This window comes from Lathamus discolor, chromosome 5, assembly GCF_037157495.1.
Source record: "Lathamus discolor isolate bLatDis1 chromosome 5, bLatDis1.hap1, whole genome shotgun sequence".
NCBI lineage: Eukaryota > Metazoa > Chordata > Aves > Psittaciformes > Psittacidae > Lathamus > Lathamus discolor.
The window spans coordinates 116,199,677-116,214,336 of record NC_088888.1 but is presented as its reverse complement, the minus strand read 5'-3'; the positions used below and the strand labels follow the sequence as shown (position 1 = coordinate 116,214,336).

Genomic DNA, 14,660 nt, shown 5'->3' with positions numbered 1-14,660 from the left:
TGAATCAAGTTTTTCCTTTAGCAAGGACAAGCTGCAAAGAGCAGACAGCCTCATTAAAAAGGAAATCTATAAATCCTGTAGTCCTCTCCTCGCCTCTGTTAACTACAGTGTTTGAGGTGAAAGCTGTTAACTGCGGCTTTTAAAAGGTATGCATAAATGCAACCTTTTCCTCAAAAACTGAAAATGTGTATAAACAATAACAATTTACGATAAATGCAATGCTGCTTTACAGGATTTATGTGCTAAAAACAACAACTACTTACAATAATGAAATGCATGGGCTGGATTTTTCTTTCGCTTGAGTCACTCCATTACCTCCAGTGCTTTAAGGGAATTGCTGCGAAGTAGAATCGGGCCCTTAATGGTTTGCCAGCTACCACACTGACATTACACCCCGACAATAGTCAGAAATTTATATTTAGGTCCACAAGAACAGTACATTCGATATCCTTAAGTGTTTTATGAGGCAGGACTTTTCTGACTGTTCTGGCAAAACCGCCAGTACGCATAGTAACTGGAGCTTTGAACAAATATTGCAGTTATGATTTACAGCACAATTGCCAGTCTCCCTGGCTTCATCTCTGATGGCTACTTACTCAGGCTGTCATTTTTAGCTCTACAGATTCTATCTGCCTTGGCCTCTTCCACAAACACTGGATTCACTGGAGTGTGTTGCAGACAATACAGCTCTCAAACAATGAAGCATTTGTGTTCATTTTCTTCTATTTTATCTTTGGAATTCTACTATTTAGGTCACTATCTGTTGCTTCCAGCTATTCTTTCCTGACAAATTGTAGCTCTTTTTAGGCTTAAAAAGATATAATCAATGAATTCATCTATGTTATTCCTCTGGGTATAAAGGTCTAGATGTAATAAGTGGTACACATAGTATAAGAAAGATTACATTGCTATTCCTGAATTGCAGCCCAAAGATTAATTGTGCCTTTATAAGCCAAAATTTGAAGGGCTGCTGGATGCTGGCCTCTGAAAATCTGATACAACACAATAAAACCCCAATATTACTAGATTTCTCAAATGCTTTATATGTGATCTCTCACCAGCATGACCTGGAAGGGTGTGAATGTATGCATGTATATTCCACGGCACATAATTTTAGATGCAGATAAAGGAAGATAATGATGAACAATCCTTTACCTGATCATATCTTAGTATCTGCTTTTCCTAAAAGAAAGAAAATAATTCACATTTTTTACTTGAAAAAGATAATCCTTGGATTTTAGCAAGTAACATCACTCATCGGGAAATGCATCAATATCCGTGGGATAAAAATTATACTTAGGTATGGGGACATACTGGAATTCCATTCATATTTAAACTTAAGCTCACTGATTGCTCTGCTCATGTAAAAAATTACTATGCTCTGAATGAAATGAAAATGAGTGCTTAAGCAAACAGTCATAAATTAATTTATAATGAAACATGACAGTCATAATTTAATTTAGAATGTATTTAAGATTGTTGTTACTATTCGTATAGGTCTGTTCTGCCTGGAGGAAGATGTGGCTTCATAGTGAAATGTCAGCTATTGAAATACCAAACTTCTTATGCGTACATGTGTTTTAATTAATAAAAATAATGTAGCTACTTTCCTAATGGAGATCTGTTGTCCATGACAAGCAGTCAGACAAAAGACTGCATGACTGAGGAACATGCAGTATCAGTGGGGCACCAAGGACTTACTGGGAAGCATGAGGGATGCAGAGCCCAACCTGTAAAATCTGTGGGGTCATGAGGCTGCCCCTCAGCTTCCTTCCACAGTGGTGAGGACAGGGGACGTAACGAGAGCAAGGTGCAGGTGCTTTTGTAGTTCTCATCTGTTCTTCAAAGCTGTTGGCTGCCCAGGTACAGCAAAGTGGCTGTCTAGGCCCAGTACCACGTCCTTGAAATACCTGTTAGGCAGATGGCTGCTTTTGCTGATGTAGAGCTGAGCACATCTGAAATGTAGCTCAGGCATCTGAATTGTCCTTTCTGCATCACTGACTGCCATAAGAGCACCTGAAATGACTCTAGGTCTAACACGTGCCTCTCAGGTTAGGAGGCACGAAGCTATCTCTACCTACACCCCTGCTGCATTGCTGGCTTTAACATCCAGATGTTCAAGAATTAGGCAGAGGTTAAACTCCTCATGTTTGCAACCCTGTCAACAGCAGTATGCTGCCCTGTCTGCTGGGCTGGGTCCATGTCCAGCACCCTGCTGATGCCAGCATAGCAGGAAGAGGTGAAGGGCAAGACTGGCAGTTAGAGCACAGGCGCTCTAAACAAACAAGTTCTATGGCATGTACTCTTTTAAGAGATGTATGTAAAGCAAAAGTTTGGTTTTCACTAAATTTCTACTAAATCTTTTGATGTTTCTGGCCAACTATGTATACGTATCTTTCTAAAGACAAAAATTCCTACCTTATGGAATTTTATTTTGATATTGCACAGGTTCTTCTTTGTAACTATGTCTAAGCAGTAATGAATCTTCTGCCTGCACTGACTGATAATGAAACTATATGGGTTTAAGTATTTCTCCAAGCTTTTCACTTCTATCAAATTTGCCTAATAAAATGGTATAGGAGTGATTTAATTTGAATGCATTAGATTGTTTCTCTGTTTTGAAAAGCATTGAGTCACAAAAAGAAGTAACTCTATTCAGTTTGTTAACTGAGAGATGGTATGGTAGAGTGTTTGGGGATGGTCAGTGTGTGACCAAAAAAATCCCAGTTGTCTGTCCTGACATCAGTTATGAAACTATGATCCCAAGAACTTGGGATTTTTATTTGGAAGGTAACATTTAAGAAAAAAAATCAATTAAAGGCCTTGAAGCATAATATCTATGCTAAAAATATGTACTTGGGAAAATAAAAAATAAAGCCCTTCTGTTACAATCAGTTTATTGGTAGAGAGCAAAGCATGCATTTGCTGTACACTGTCAATGTGTTTCACATTGATCAGCAAACAGGTTCTTTAAATAAGGCTAAGCAGCATGTCGGAAGTACTTGGCTATATAAGTAAACAAGTGACAGTAATTAGGCAGAAAGTAGTTTGTTTCTTCCTCCAACTGGGAAGTTTGCAAAGGGTCCTTTCCATACCTCTCATGGCAACAGAATTCTCCTTGTCATACATTAAAATCTTCTTTTATAGTCAGGATATAAGGATGGTTAGAGGCTTGTATTAAAAGATGAGCCAGTATATTCTCACCCTGCTCTCACAGGGAGACCAGTGGTAGCATTGTAGTTGAGAAGCTCCAAAGCTCCAAGGCCTTTCTATCCTGGGTGCTGAGAAAATCAGCATGACCTGGAAGAGCAGTAAGCTGGTTTTAGCAGCAAGCAGTCAGGCTCTATCACTTTGCATGCTGAGCTTTGGTAGCCATAACATGCTTAGCCTCTATTTCATGTTATGTATCTACTATTTATCCCAATTTCAAACCTGATTAAAAGTTAGTCCTTTAGCATCAGAGAATGAAACCTTCCTTAAAAAAATACTCTCCAGCACCCACAACAGGTCCCTCCTTTCCAGTTAGCTCATCTTCTCAAATCAGGAGTATAATTACCCATGTTATCCTTGAAAACAAAAATTACCCTGGTTCCGTTACAAATTATTTCTAAAGAAAAACCCTAGGGAGGGAAGGGTTGATAAGCTAAACACTATCCTAGCAAAAGCCTAATTTTTTATCTTTCTCAATAAGATTTGACATTCTTGTGTATCAGTACTTTAAAAGCCAGGTTTATAACTCTCATGTTTCATACTGATAGTAGAAGCCTTTTTTTTTCATTGCCACTTTCTTGGCTAACACTGCATCTGGCAAGTTACAGTTTCAATTTTCCTTGAACACCACAAATACAAGTAGATCCCTCAGATACACAGATCAAACTATATTCAGGATAAAATTTTCACAACAGCCACACATTTATTTATTTGTCGCATGAACATGCAGATCTTCTGTTTTATAAACTATCTATATCTGAACACTGCCACCAAAGGCTTGACAACACAACGTGGAGTCTTGCTATTGCATGTTAAATTATCATCAAAGGAGGTGTGACCAGCAGCTGAAGGAGGTGATTCTGCCCCTCTACTCTGTTCTTGTGAGACCCCCCTTGGAGTACTGTGAACTGTTCTGGTGTCTGCAAAATAAAAAGGACATGGAACTGTTGGAGCAAGTCCAGAGGAAGGCCACAAGGATGATAAAGGGGCTACAGTATCTCCCACACAAAGGCTAAGAAAATTTAGGCTGTTCAGCCTGGAGAAGAGAAGGCTGCATGGAGACCACATAGCAGCCTTCCAGTATCTGAAGGGGGCCTACAAAGATGTCAAAGAGAGACTCTTCATCAGGGATTTTAGCAATAAGGGGTAATGGGTTTAAACTTAAATGGGTTTAAACAGGGGAAGTTCAGGTTGGATGTGAGGAAGAAGTTCTTCACTATGAGGGTGCTGAGGCACTGGCACAGGGTGCCCAGAGAAGCTATGGCTGCCCCATCCCTGGCAGTGTTCAAGGCCAGGTTGGGCAGAGCCTTGAGCAACCTGGTCTAGTGGAAGGTGTTCCTGCCCATGGCAGGGGGATGGAACTGGATGATCTTCAGGTCCTTTCCAACCCAAATCATTCTATGATTCTATAATGAAATACTTTGAAAAGCTGAAAACATTTATTTTGGGTTAATTTTCAGTCAGATCAATAAGCTGATCCAACTCATTGTGTATTGCATGGCTGAAGGACAGGGAGCTGCAGCAACAGACTGTAAGTAATGTTTATTGGACACCAGCACCCTTTTCAGTGGGCTTGGGAATTTGACTTCAGAATTAACCAACTAACACCAAGAATGGTGGTTAATAAAAAAGCAAGTTAATTAGTTTGAAAACCAGTATAGCTGAGTAATTCAGGACTCTACTGCAGCTGGTTGTGTGTAGAACCAGTTCCTCCAAGGATTTCTAGTTTAAATGGATTAAAGGAAGCACTTTGTCACCACTACAGGTAGAAAACTCAGGCATGGAATAACTGGGTAAATTACCAAGGAAAGATGTTCAGGTAAAGGCCATACAGAATTCCCATATCACTCCCTTTTACCAGCTTCTGTAGTACAGTATTTTCCAGAACAGACTAGAAAAACATAAGAAAAGTTTAATGATGCTTTACAAATATACAGTACTTACATTTTTAGCACTTACAAAAATGGCACATACTACAGAAACCAAAGCTTCCTCTAACCTTTGGTACATTTCAAAGTTATTTATTTACAAAGAAAAATTACAGTCACTTTTCAGTGTCACATGTTTACACATAAGCATTTCTCAGTTGAAAAATATCTTGCAGCTTACCCACAGGCAGTTTTTGCAGTTTGAGCTCTGCACCCATCTATCACATCAAAAATTCTATCAGCCCCTGTTAAGCTGACATGACATTGCATTTTTATGTTTTAACAGCCTTTAGTTTGAAAAATATGTACAACCCCATAAGGCTAAACTGATTCATAGCTGTTGAGATTTCATCTGATGTATTTTATACTGCTCAAGGTTTGGTAAAATGACATAGGCTACCTTGTTTAGTTAGCTCGGTAGCACACGTTTAGACAGAGGTGATGCAATTTTGTCAGCTGGAGTATTCCTAACTCTTCATGAAGGGAATTAAAAAAAAGAAAAAGTTTAAACATAATTTTCAGGACGCCTTTTCACATTATGAAACCATTATATTAAATTTTCCCTTTGCTATGTACAATTCTTACCTAAGGTAACGAAGACAAACTGAGCACACTTTCCAAATCCTGTTCATTTCCATTAGTTTTCCAATGTTGGATGTTTTCTAGATTGTACTTTCTTTAAACAAGAACTTAAAAACTTTCTTCTACCTGAGAACAAACGTTTTCTTAGTCTGAGTGTACTTGAGAGTCTTAGAAATTAAAATACTTGCAATAGGAGAAATACAGCCGAAACACATACAGTCTTGTTTTTAACATATATTTAGGTGTGTATACAAATGATTTCATGTTCTGGTGATTTTCAGACTATACAATTTCAACACATAACAGTACGTGAACTCAGCACAATCTTCACTGTGCTGAAGGTAGTTTGGGACTACACGTTTACAACTGGTAGTGTTTAATTAAGACTAAATACCACCAGAGTATTAGTGCAGGTCAAGATGGTTTTGAATTGAGAAACAGAAAAAGTTTGCTGTCGGTAGCTGTGAACAGGATTTAAAAAGTGTCTTCCAGCATTACAGTATTTCCCTCCCCAAAACTTACTCCATAGGCAAACTCCAAATTCAGGCATCTTTAACGTATGCCTGCATTCTGGATTTTCTTCGTGCAAGAGCTTCCTGTTTTTTTCTTTCAATCTCCTCTTGAGAACATTTTCTGGTTTTATTCTCCACCACAGACACTGTAAGTAAAAAACACGTATTAGGAGCCTTCAAGGTTGCTCAATATGTATTTCAACTTATCTGTTTTCAATGTTTGAAGATCTATGGCAAGAGCACACTATTCTGACATACCAGGCACCCAAGTTAAAAATGGCTCATCTATCCTGTCCCCAAGGCAGGAAGGGGGGATAAGATGCATGACCTTTGTAGTGCTACCGATTACTACCTCCCAATGAAAATACTGGGATGCAGACATTTGCTTCAAGGAAATTTTACTTGGCTGCCCTTCAGGTGAACCTTGTGACATCAGGAGTCAACATAGGAGATGGCGATGGGTTAAGAACATTAAGGCTATCAGAGTGAAAAGGGCTCTACAATTTAGTGAGTTAGGCAGAGATATGGGCATGGAGATGGTATAGACACAGGGGTCAGATACAGTACAGGTGTCACACAAATAAAGCCAGAAAGGTTGAAAAAAGGTCAAAAGTAGCAATAAAAATTGGCAAAGGAGACAGGAACATGATAGCTAGCCATAGTATTTTATATGTTGTGATACAGAACTATAAATTCCCATGCAATAAAATCCTGACCTCAGTGCAACCAACAGGAACACTCCCTGCACATACCAAGAATTTTACTGGGTTTATACACCAATTTCCAATTAATACATTTTTAATAAGTAATCTTTCAAACTGAATAAGTAAAACAAAAGGTCTGTTTGCTTCTTAAAAAAAGAGGTGTCCATGAAAAAATATTTATCAGTTTTTGAAAGCATTACTTAACATCCATGGTTTTGTTACAGCAATGTCCTTTCACAAAAAAAATGAAGAACAGTTACTGTTTATCTATAAAGAAAATCTATACTATTGTCATTCCTTTATTCTCTAGAACATTCCTGAGAATGACTAGTTATCTATCTCCCCTCCCTTTAGCATCCAAAATTGCTACTTTCTATTTATCTGCTTCTTTGCTGAGGAAGTAACAGAGATAACATACTGGTACTTCAAATAAAGCTGGCTGATATTTTGCAGAAATTCATTTTTTTGTTGTTTTTGTAACAGTGCTTCCTGAAAATTGAGGTTGGTAATAGTACACCAAAAAGCACATTTTAGCAAAATCAATATTGCTTAAAACTTCACCAAGCCACGGGATCAAGTAAAAACAGGACTGACTGGCACTTGGCTGGTTCTGCATTTCCATAGCATGTAACAGCAGTGCACGGAGTATTACAGACTGTCGCCTGATGATGGAAAAGTGACTGACCTCCCCTCTAGGTGAAAGAAAATGTTAGTGTTTAGACTGATAACACAAGAATATTTCACTGGCAGTTTTAGCCACAGAGCAAACAACAATACAGGCTGAGGTTTCAGAGCCACTGAATGATTTGAGGTTCCACTGCTAGGTGTACAATAGTAAAAGGAAATTGGCATCCTTCATCACCTACTGCCTTCTTCCCCTGTCCCACCATTAACAGGGGTTTTATGAATCATGACTGAGATAAGTAACTTCTAATGTTTTTCAAATTGAGCTGTAAATTAAAGCATAGATGCACACAACATTTAATACATATCAAAATAGTAGTGTTTTTAAATATCAATTTAAGAATATGGTATGCTGAGTGCTGGCATCAGCATATATCTGATCCTAGGGATTCCAAGCGTCACTGGAGAGAGAAGTGGAATGAAAATCGGAAAAATTCTTTAAATCTAAGAATTCAAGAGATGCACCAGCACAGTTTTATTTTGGAGAAAATATTCTCCAAATTTTTATTAGAACATTTACTAACACCGAATCTGAATGAGTACTGACACCTATTCTAAGTTGCAATACAGTATGAATTTTTCTAACATTCTGATTATAGTAACAAGCAAACCAGTATAACTGTGATACAATAAAGACAAATACCTGATGTCGGCAGTGCAAAAGACCCTGAAAGGTGCCTCTTGAAAGGTGACTTCTTATTGTCAAGCCTGCTGTGCAAAGTCACATCCACCTGATTCTTGCTTCCTTCCAAAACCTGCAGAGTAATCCCAATGCCAGAATGACTCCCTGCCTTTTCAGACCCTACATGAAGAGCACCCTGAAAATTATTAGTCTTTCGGAACTTAAACTTTGAAGGCATAAGTGATGTTTTGTTACCAGAACTGTTACTTGGCATCTTCCCCATATTATACAAAACATCTGGGCTGTCTAGAGTTTTGCTACCAAAAATATTTACTGCATTAACAGGACTTACTTCAGAACCAGTCTCTCCTGCTGGCACAGAATTTGACCTGTACCACTTTCTTGCAACAGTCTTTGTAGTATCTTCAGAAGCAGCTTGATGACAGTTTTTAGACAGTGTGTATTTACACTCTGTGGAAGTACCCGAGATCACAGTTTGAGGACTTGAGACATTTTTACGGTTCACTCTGTGACCTGTTGTGGCCAGCCCATGTGGAACCTTTGACAAATTCCTACAGGAACCGTTTATTGAGAAAGCATCCTGTTTTGCATTTGTTTTTTGTGCCAAGAGATCAGGTAGTCCTGGGAAGCTGTTATTAATATTTGATCTGGAATTAATACTGGTTCCTTGTATAGTTTTAGCTCTTTCATTTCCTTGTTTACCATCCTGGCTCTGAGTCTGCTTTTCTATATCATCACACACCTGATACAGCAATTCATCATCCTCACAATTTGCATCCCATAGACTACTGGATTCACAAAACATATCTAATATCTCATCAGAGAATTTTGGCTCATTCCAGTCATCACATGATAGAGAACACTTCTTTGGTATTTCAACTTGATTTAAGTGAGCTGCATTAGCTTCGTTAACCACTTTAGTTAGATCCTTAGGTTTCATATTTGTAGAAACACTGGATGATTCACAGAAAATACCATGTGTGTTATTCCCAGGTTTTCCAGACCATTGTCTATGAGGATTAGATCTTGAAGGAAAAACAGGAAGAGAGGCACTTTTAGGCTGGATAGTTTCATTTCCATTCTTCACTTCAGATTGCAATGAAACAGATACATAGTTCAAACCACTATTTTGGGCACTCTTCCAAACAGGATTTATTTTATTTGGTTTAGTGTTACTTTTGCCATAAAAGGGTGTGGTCTCTGTCTTTGAGTTTTGTGTCTTATATGGCTTTTGTAAAGGAGATTTTACAGCATTTCTTGTGTTTTTACTAGGATGTTTCACAGGTGAAAACTGCAAACTGTTAGATTTGTGTACACTCCCAAAACAAGTAACTGAACTGCAGCTACTTCTTTCGTTAGTTCTGCTAGCATCACTGAAACCATGCACAGATGGGTTTGTAGGAATTGGTGGTGCTTCTTCAGTACTTATCAATTCAGGATTTTGGGTTATTTGCATCACAAAAGAGTCATCTGCCAAAAAATCTGAGTCCCAGTCATCAAAGTCGTCATTAACTGCTTCATCAAGCTTACTGGAAGCCACCAACTGAGACTTCAAAGGATGTTTTTTGGTCCGTGTGTGAGTATCAGATTTTGGGAAAGTCTGGTTCACGCTTCCTAGTGTACATAGAGTATTGTTTTTATATACCTCTGAATTACAAGGTTGGTTGTCTTTAAGTTGCTCAGGAAGGTGTTCCTTCTCCAAAGTGCTTTTATTTTCGTAGAAGCTATTATTTAAAGATATATCTGATAGTCCTTGGCTCAACTGTCCACTACACTTCTGGGTAGAGCAGTCAAAAAGAGCATGAAGGGCTACTTCAGCCTCAAGGTCTATAGATTTCTGACTGCTAGATTGACAGGAGTCTGCAGCAGGGATGCCGGTGCTCTGTCCAACTGGTTTCTGGGAGAGAACAGTATCTGCTTCAGAAACTTCACCAAGGAGTGATTTCAGGTTCTTCCTATTTACTTCAGCTTTAGAATGATTTAAAGACTCTGAGGCAGTCTGGATGACATCATGACCAAGCTTCTCTTGCTCCTGAACAGCATCTAGCTCTACGAGATTTTTATCAAATTCCTTAGCCAATTTCATGAGTTCCTCTTCAGGATTTTTTATTTTAAGATCTCTAGATTAAAAAAAAAACCAAAACAAAATAGAAAGAAAATCAGACCTTCTAAAAAGGTTTAGCAAAGCTCAACAGAATGACCGTATCAGAGAACTCTTCATTCTCTAGCTTTAACAACTACAGAGAGTATGACTGAATCCCACCACTTTCAATACACAGTTAATATGCACTCTTTAATTCCCAAGAAATACCCCTTAAGAAGAGATAACAAGCCCAAAGTTCAAAACATTTTGTATGCTAATGTACAGTTACATGGTTCACTATACATAAAGGCACACCACATAACCTTTTTTAATGAAGGCCCAGCTGTGGTGGGTAAGACAAAACTGTACCTTACCTTGTACAACTTAACTTTGTCCTAGGTCGCACTTTTACTACTCCAGGTGTACAGGGAATAGCATCCTCACCAATCCATGTCCCTAAAAGGGAGTCTTCATTACAGCCTGCTTTTTCATCCTGAATGATTAGATTTGTAATGTTTAGCAATTTGATTTCAGATAAAGATTGGACTAGATATACACCCTGCATTGAAGTTGCTACATCAATTACACTGTATCAAATCTGTTAAAAGCCACAGATAGGAGCTAAACCAATACAAGTTCAGTGAGATTACTACAATATTGTCTACTGATAATTGGATCACTTTAATTATATGGATTTAAGACAGGAACTTAAAATAACTGAATTCTACTTTGGTGCTCAAATCTAATACTCTGTTTACTTCAGGTTTACATGTAATCTGCAATATTCACATTAGAAGCTGTGATCTAGTTTACTTCAGTGTACTACTAAGGAGCTGGTTCGGATACATGGTCTTTAGCCACATAAAACCGCATTAACAGATCAGAGAATTTGAAAGAAATTATATTCTGTATGCTTCCAGGAAAAAAAACTGACTTCTTCCATTATAACTCATTTATACAAGGAACCTTTAAACATGAATAAATGAAGTTTAGCAATTAAGTGGAGTTGTTCCAGAGCTTTAAAGTTGAGCCTCCGATTTGAATTCTGGAACTTAAGAGATACAATACTGCAGTGGTAAACTGTCTAGAGGGCCAGAGCCATGGGATGTAGGAAATTACTGCATGTAAGCAGGCAAAAGTAATTTGAACTTTACTAACAACCAGGGTAGTTTTGTGTAGGTTTTCTTTTTCCTTTGATTTTTTTTATTATTATTTTAAGAGAAAAGATCATAAGCAACAGATACTCGAAAACCCTGGTGTTACATCTATGACAGTGCTGTAATCATGTAAAAGGAAGGAAGTTTCATCCCTTACCAGTGATTTTCTAATTCTTACGTATAATTTCTCACAAATATGCCAAATAATTAATACATTCTAAATTCCCTGTCAAATAGGCATATTCTGCAAGCTAAATAACTGTTTTAGGAATGACATGTTATCTTCTTGAACTTAATGAAAAGCAAAGAATAACCCAGTACTTTTATTTTCACTTCGCAGGCTGTGGAGATCAGGTGCACAGCAAAAGGGAGACACCAAGAACATAGATATAAGGTAAAAAGGTAAATTATGCAGAATAACAAAGCAATGTTACTATATTTATATTATTGTGAAGTCTCTCAGCTCAGTCTTGTTCTTGTACTTCAGCATTTAAGACCATTCAAAATGCTTAGAAGCAACTGCTACGTAAGCCTGGTATGTGAAGAAACTCTTTACCTTTTAACTGAAGAGTGATTAAGGATAAACACACTACTGTAACTAAACCTGAGCCTTCACTAAGGCTGTAGCACTAATCTGTCTGATGCCTGCATATGCAGAGCATTGTTTTAGTAAGAATTACCTGAGGAGCGATACGATTAACAATGTCTGAGATTTCTACTGCGCATCTACTGGTCGACTGTTTGGTTTTTCCAGTGCCTATGAAAACAAACGAAAAACCTTCTTAAAAACAGCAAAAGAATTCAATTTATGAAGTGCAGTATATGTCAGATAATTTAGACATATGTGTTAAAATCAGAGCTTAGCACCACCTTGAAAAAATTATGGGTTATTTATGGATTTTTAACAAAACCAAACAATCTACACATGATAACAGAAAGGGACCTTTTTTTCCAAGAAATTTGGCAACTTTTAGTGAACTCTCGCTGTATGCCTCAAATAGGCACACTGAAATCTGGATTTTATTAACATTACCTAGTCTGTGTGCAATTGGTGAATGAGGATCCCAAAAGATTTCTTGTTGTACATCGGTTTCATTAACAGGAGAGCTGAAAGTAGGTATTCGGGATTTCCTACTCAACGATCTCTTTGGTGTTTTATGCAAACATGACTCTGTGTGAACATTAAAAACAACAAATAAAAGGCCAAAATAACTTAGAACATAAAACAGGAGAAGACATAAGACGCTTTAGGAACTTTAAGTTAGGAAAATTGACACTCATTAACATTACTTACAATAGGAATATTGTTCACAACTATACATTTAATGTAGAGTATGACTCTTATCTGTCAGTTAGACCACCAGAGGTAACACAGCATTACAGCTCTGACGGCTATACACTCAACACCTGATGTAAGGATGACAATTGTCAATTATGCTACTTGAGAAGATATTGATTTCAGCTTACGTGGAGAGATAAACTATGTATGCATATACGGGAGAATCTTGTGTATTCTTGCGCACTCCATGTCTTTCACCCAGATTCTGATTTGGGTCACAACTTTAACGGGCCCCCAAACTGTTCTGGGTCACAACCTACCTTTGTCTATACTTCCCCCGCTGGGCCAGCCAGCTAGGACTGTTAAAAGCAGTTATACAGCTATTCTAAGACAGCTTGCTGCGGCCTCACATCACTAAGTGAACTGAACACACTGTCTGAAGTCACCCCTGCCCTTCAGAAATGACGTTGCAAATGCGGAAGCCTATAGAAGTAACTTTAAAAGATGCAGTTGCTACGTGAAAAGCATCTTAGGAAACGCTTTGCACTTCAGCCCTCGGCACACCCAGGCTTTATCCTCTCCCCGAGTGGATTCGCGTCCTCAGTCAGCATCTGCCGCGGGAAGATGCTCTTCATCACTCCTTGACCAGAGCCCCTCCCCAAGGCACGCAGGCGGGGAAGGCCGGGGGTTCCCCGCACCGGCGCACTCCTCACGGCCAGGGCAGCCTACCCCGCGCCTCCGGGGGTGGCGGCCGGGACAGGGCCCCGGGGGCCGTTCCCGCCGTACCTGCAGCGCCGCGCACCGCCGCCTCCCGCGACGGCGACGGCCGGGGCGCGCGCGGCGCCTCACCCGCGGGCAGGCCCAGGCCCGCACAGCCTCCTGCGCCGCTGGCCGCAGCCGCGTCCTCTGCGGGGGGCTCTACCGGCGGCTCCGCCGGCCGCCGCCGGGTGAGCTGCTCCTCGCCCCCGCCGCTCCGCTTCCTCAGGGCGGCGGACTTGAGGCAGACCCCCTTCCGCCGGCTACCGGGCATGGCGTGAGTGACGGCGGCGCCTCCACATCCACCCCACCGGCGCCGCCATTTTGCCGGGGAGCCCGCCGCGCCAATGCCGATTGGCCGCCGCGCCGAGCCGCTTCGAGTCGCCATTGGCTCTCGCGCGGAGGGGGCGGGTCGGCGGACGCGGCAGGGAACTGCGGATGGCTGGGAGTTCGCGCCGCTCGCGCCGCGCGCACTTGGCCCCGCCCCCGCCCCCGCTTGCCATGAGGTAACTTGGCTCGCTCCCGCCGTCCCTCACCCGCCCGCTCCGGCGCTTTGAGGGCCGCCCTTTAGGCGTTCAGAACCCGGCGTGCATTAGTTCAGTGCAAACAAGTCTAAGTCCGCCATCGCCTGAGGGGCTGGATGTGCTTTCCAATGGGCCCCGGCCGCCGGCCTGCGCGGAGGTGGCTTCGTGTCCCTGAGGTGCCTTCGTGTCCCTGAGGTGCCTCGTGTGCCTTCAGGGTACCTCGTTTCTGAGGCGAGCTCACACTCGCGATTCGTCGGTGGCGCCTACCCCGGACTGGCCACCACCATCCTGCCAGCTTTGTGGCAGTCCGGCTCTCAGCTGAGGTCCTCGGGACCCGGGGAGAGGTGTGTGGTGAGTGTCCTGAAAGAGAAAATAAACCCAGGCAGGCATAAACTATTTCAGCCTGTTATGGGAGTTGGGGCTGGCAAAGAGAGACTTACAGAAGCCAAAGCTGGTAGGTAAGAAATTAATGTGAGGTTCCCGAGGGACTGTGATATTACATCATTATTTAAAACAATATAAATGCAAGCACATGTATATATTACATCATAAGGTGGATATTTCCTCCCTGAGCCACTAAATGTAAATGTATAAACAT

The 14,660-nt window shown here is 40.5% G+C and overlaps 1 protein-coding gene across 9 annotated transcripts; it reads right to left on the bottom strand.

Moving 5' to 3' along the window:
- Positions 1-1,145: 1,145 nt before the first annotated feature.
- On the bottom strand, positions 1,146-13,870 carry ETAA1 (ETAA1 activator of ATR kinase). Of its 9 annotated transcripts, none has more exons than XR_010613357.1 (8): positions 13,569-13,870; positions 12,537-12,674; positions 12,184-12,260; positions 10,721-10,839; positions 8,595-10,383; positions 6,243-6,378; positions 3,096-3,300; positions 1,146-1,182 (listed from the first exon to the last, which is right to left on the bottom strand). XR_010613357.1 is itself a non-coding variant. In XM_065682275.1 (8 exons), the coding sequence occupies exons 1-7, from the start codon at positions 13,810-13,812 to the stop codon at positions 5,055-5,057; spliced, it is 2,550 nt and encodes an 849-aa protein (XP_065538347.1). In that variant the 5' UTR covers positions 13,813-13,870; the 3' UTR covers positions 3,889-4,130; positions 5,013-5,054. The 9 variants fall into 9 exon arrangements, 8 of the variants coding, with proteins under 8 accessions (XP_065538346.1, XP_065538341.1, XP_065538347.1 ...); XM_065682275.1 differs by lacking the exons at positions 1,146-1,182; positions 3,096-3,300 and adding exons at positions 3,889-4,130; positions 5,013-5,101; XM_065682274.1 differs by lacking the exon at positions 1,146-1,182 and having other exon boundaries at positions 2,948-3,300.
- Positions 13,871-14,660: the final 790 nt, after the last annotated feature.

Bases quoted from the DNA above. Each gene is read 5' to 3' on its own strand.
- ETAA1 (XM_065682269.1), bottom strand. From the start codon at position 13,812: ATGCCCGGTAGCCGGCGGAAGGGGGTCTGCCTCAAGTCCGCCGCCCTG. The intron at 12,261-12,536 runs GTAATGTTAATA...TTGTTTTCATAG, and splicing joins ACCAATTGCACACAGACTAG to GCACTGGAAAAACCAAACAG. The intron at 10,840-12,183 runs GTAATTCTTACT...CTAATCATTCAG, and splicing joins TTAATCGTATCGCTCCTCAG to GATGAAAAAGCAGGCTGTAA.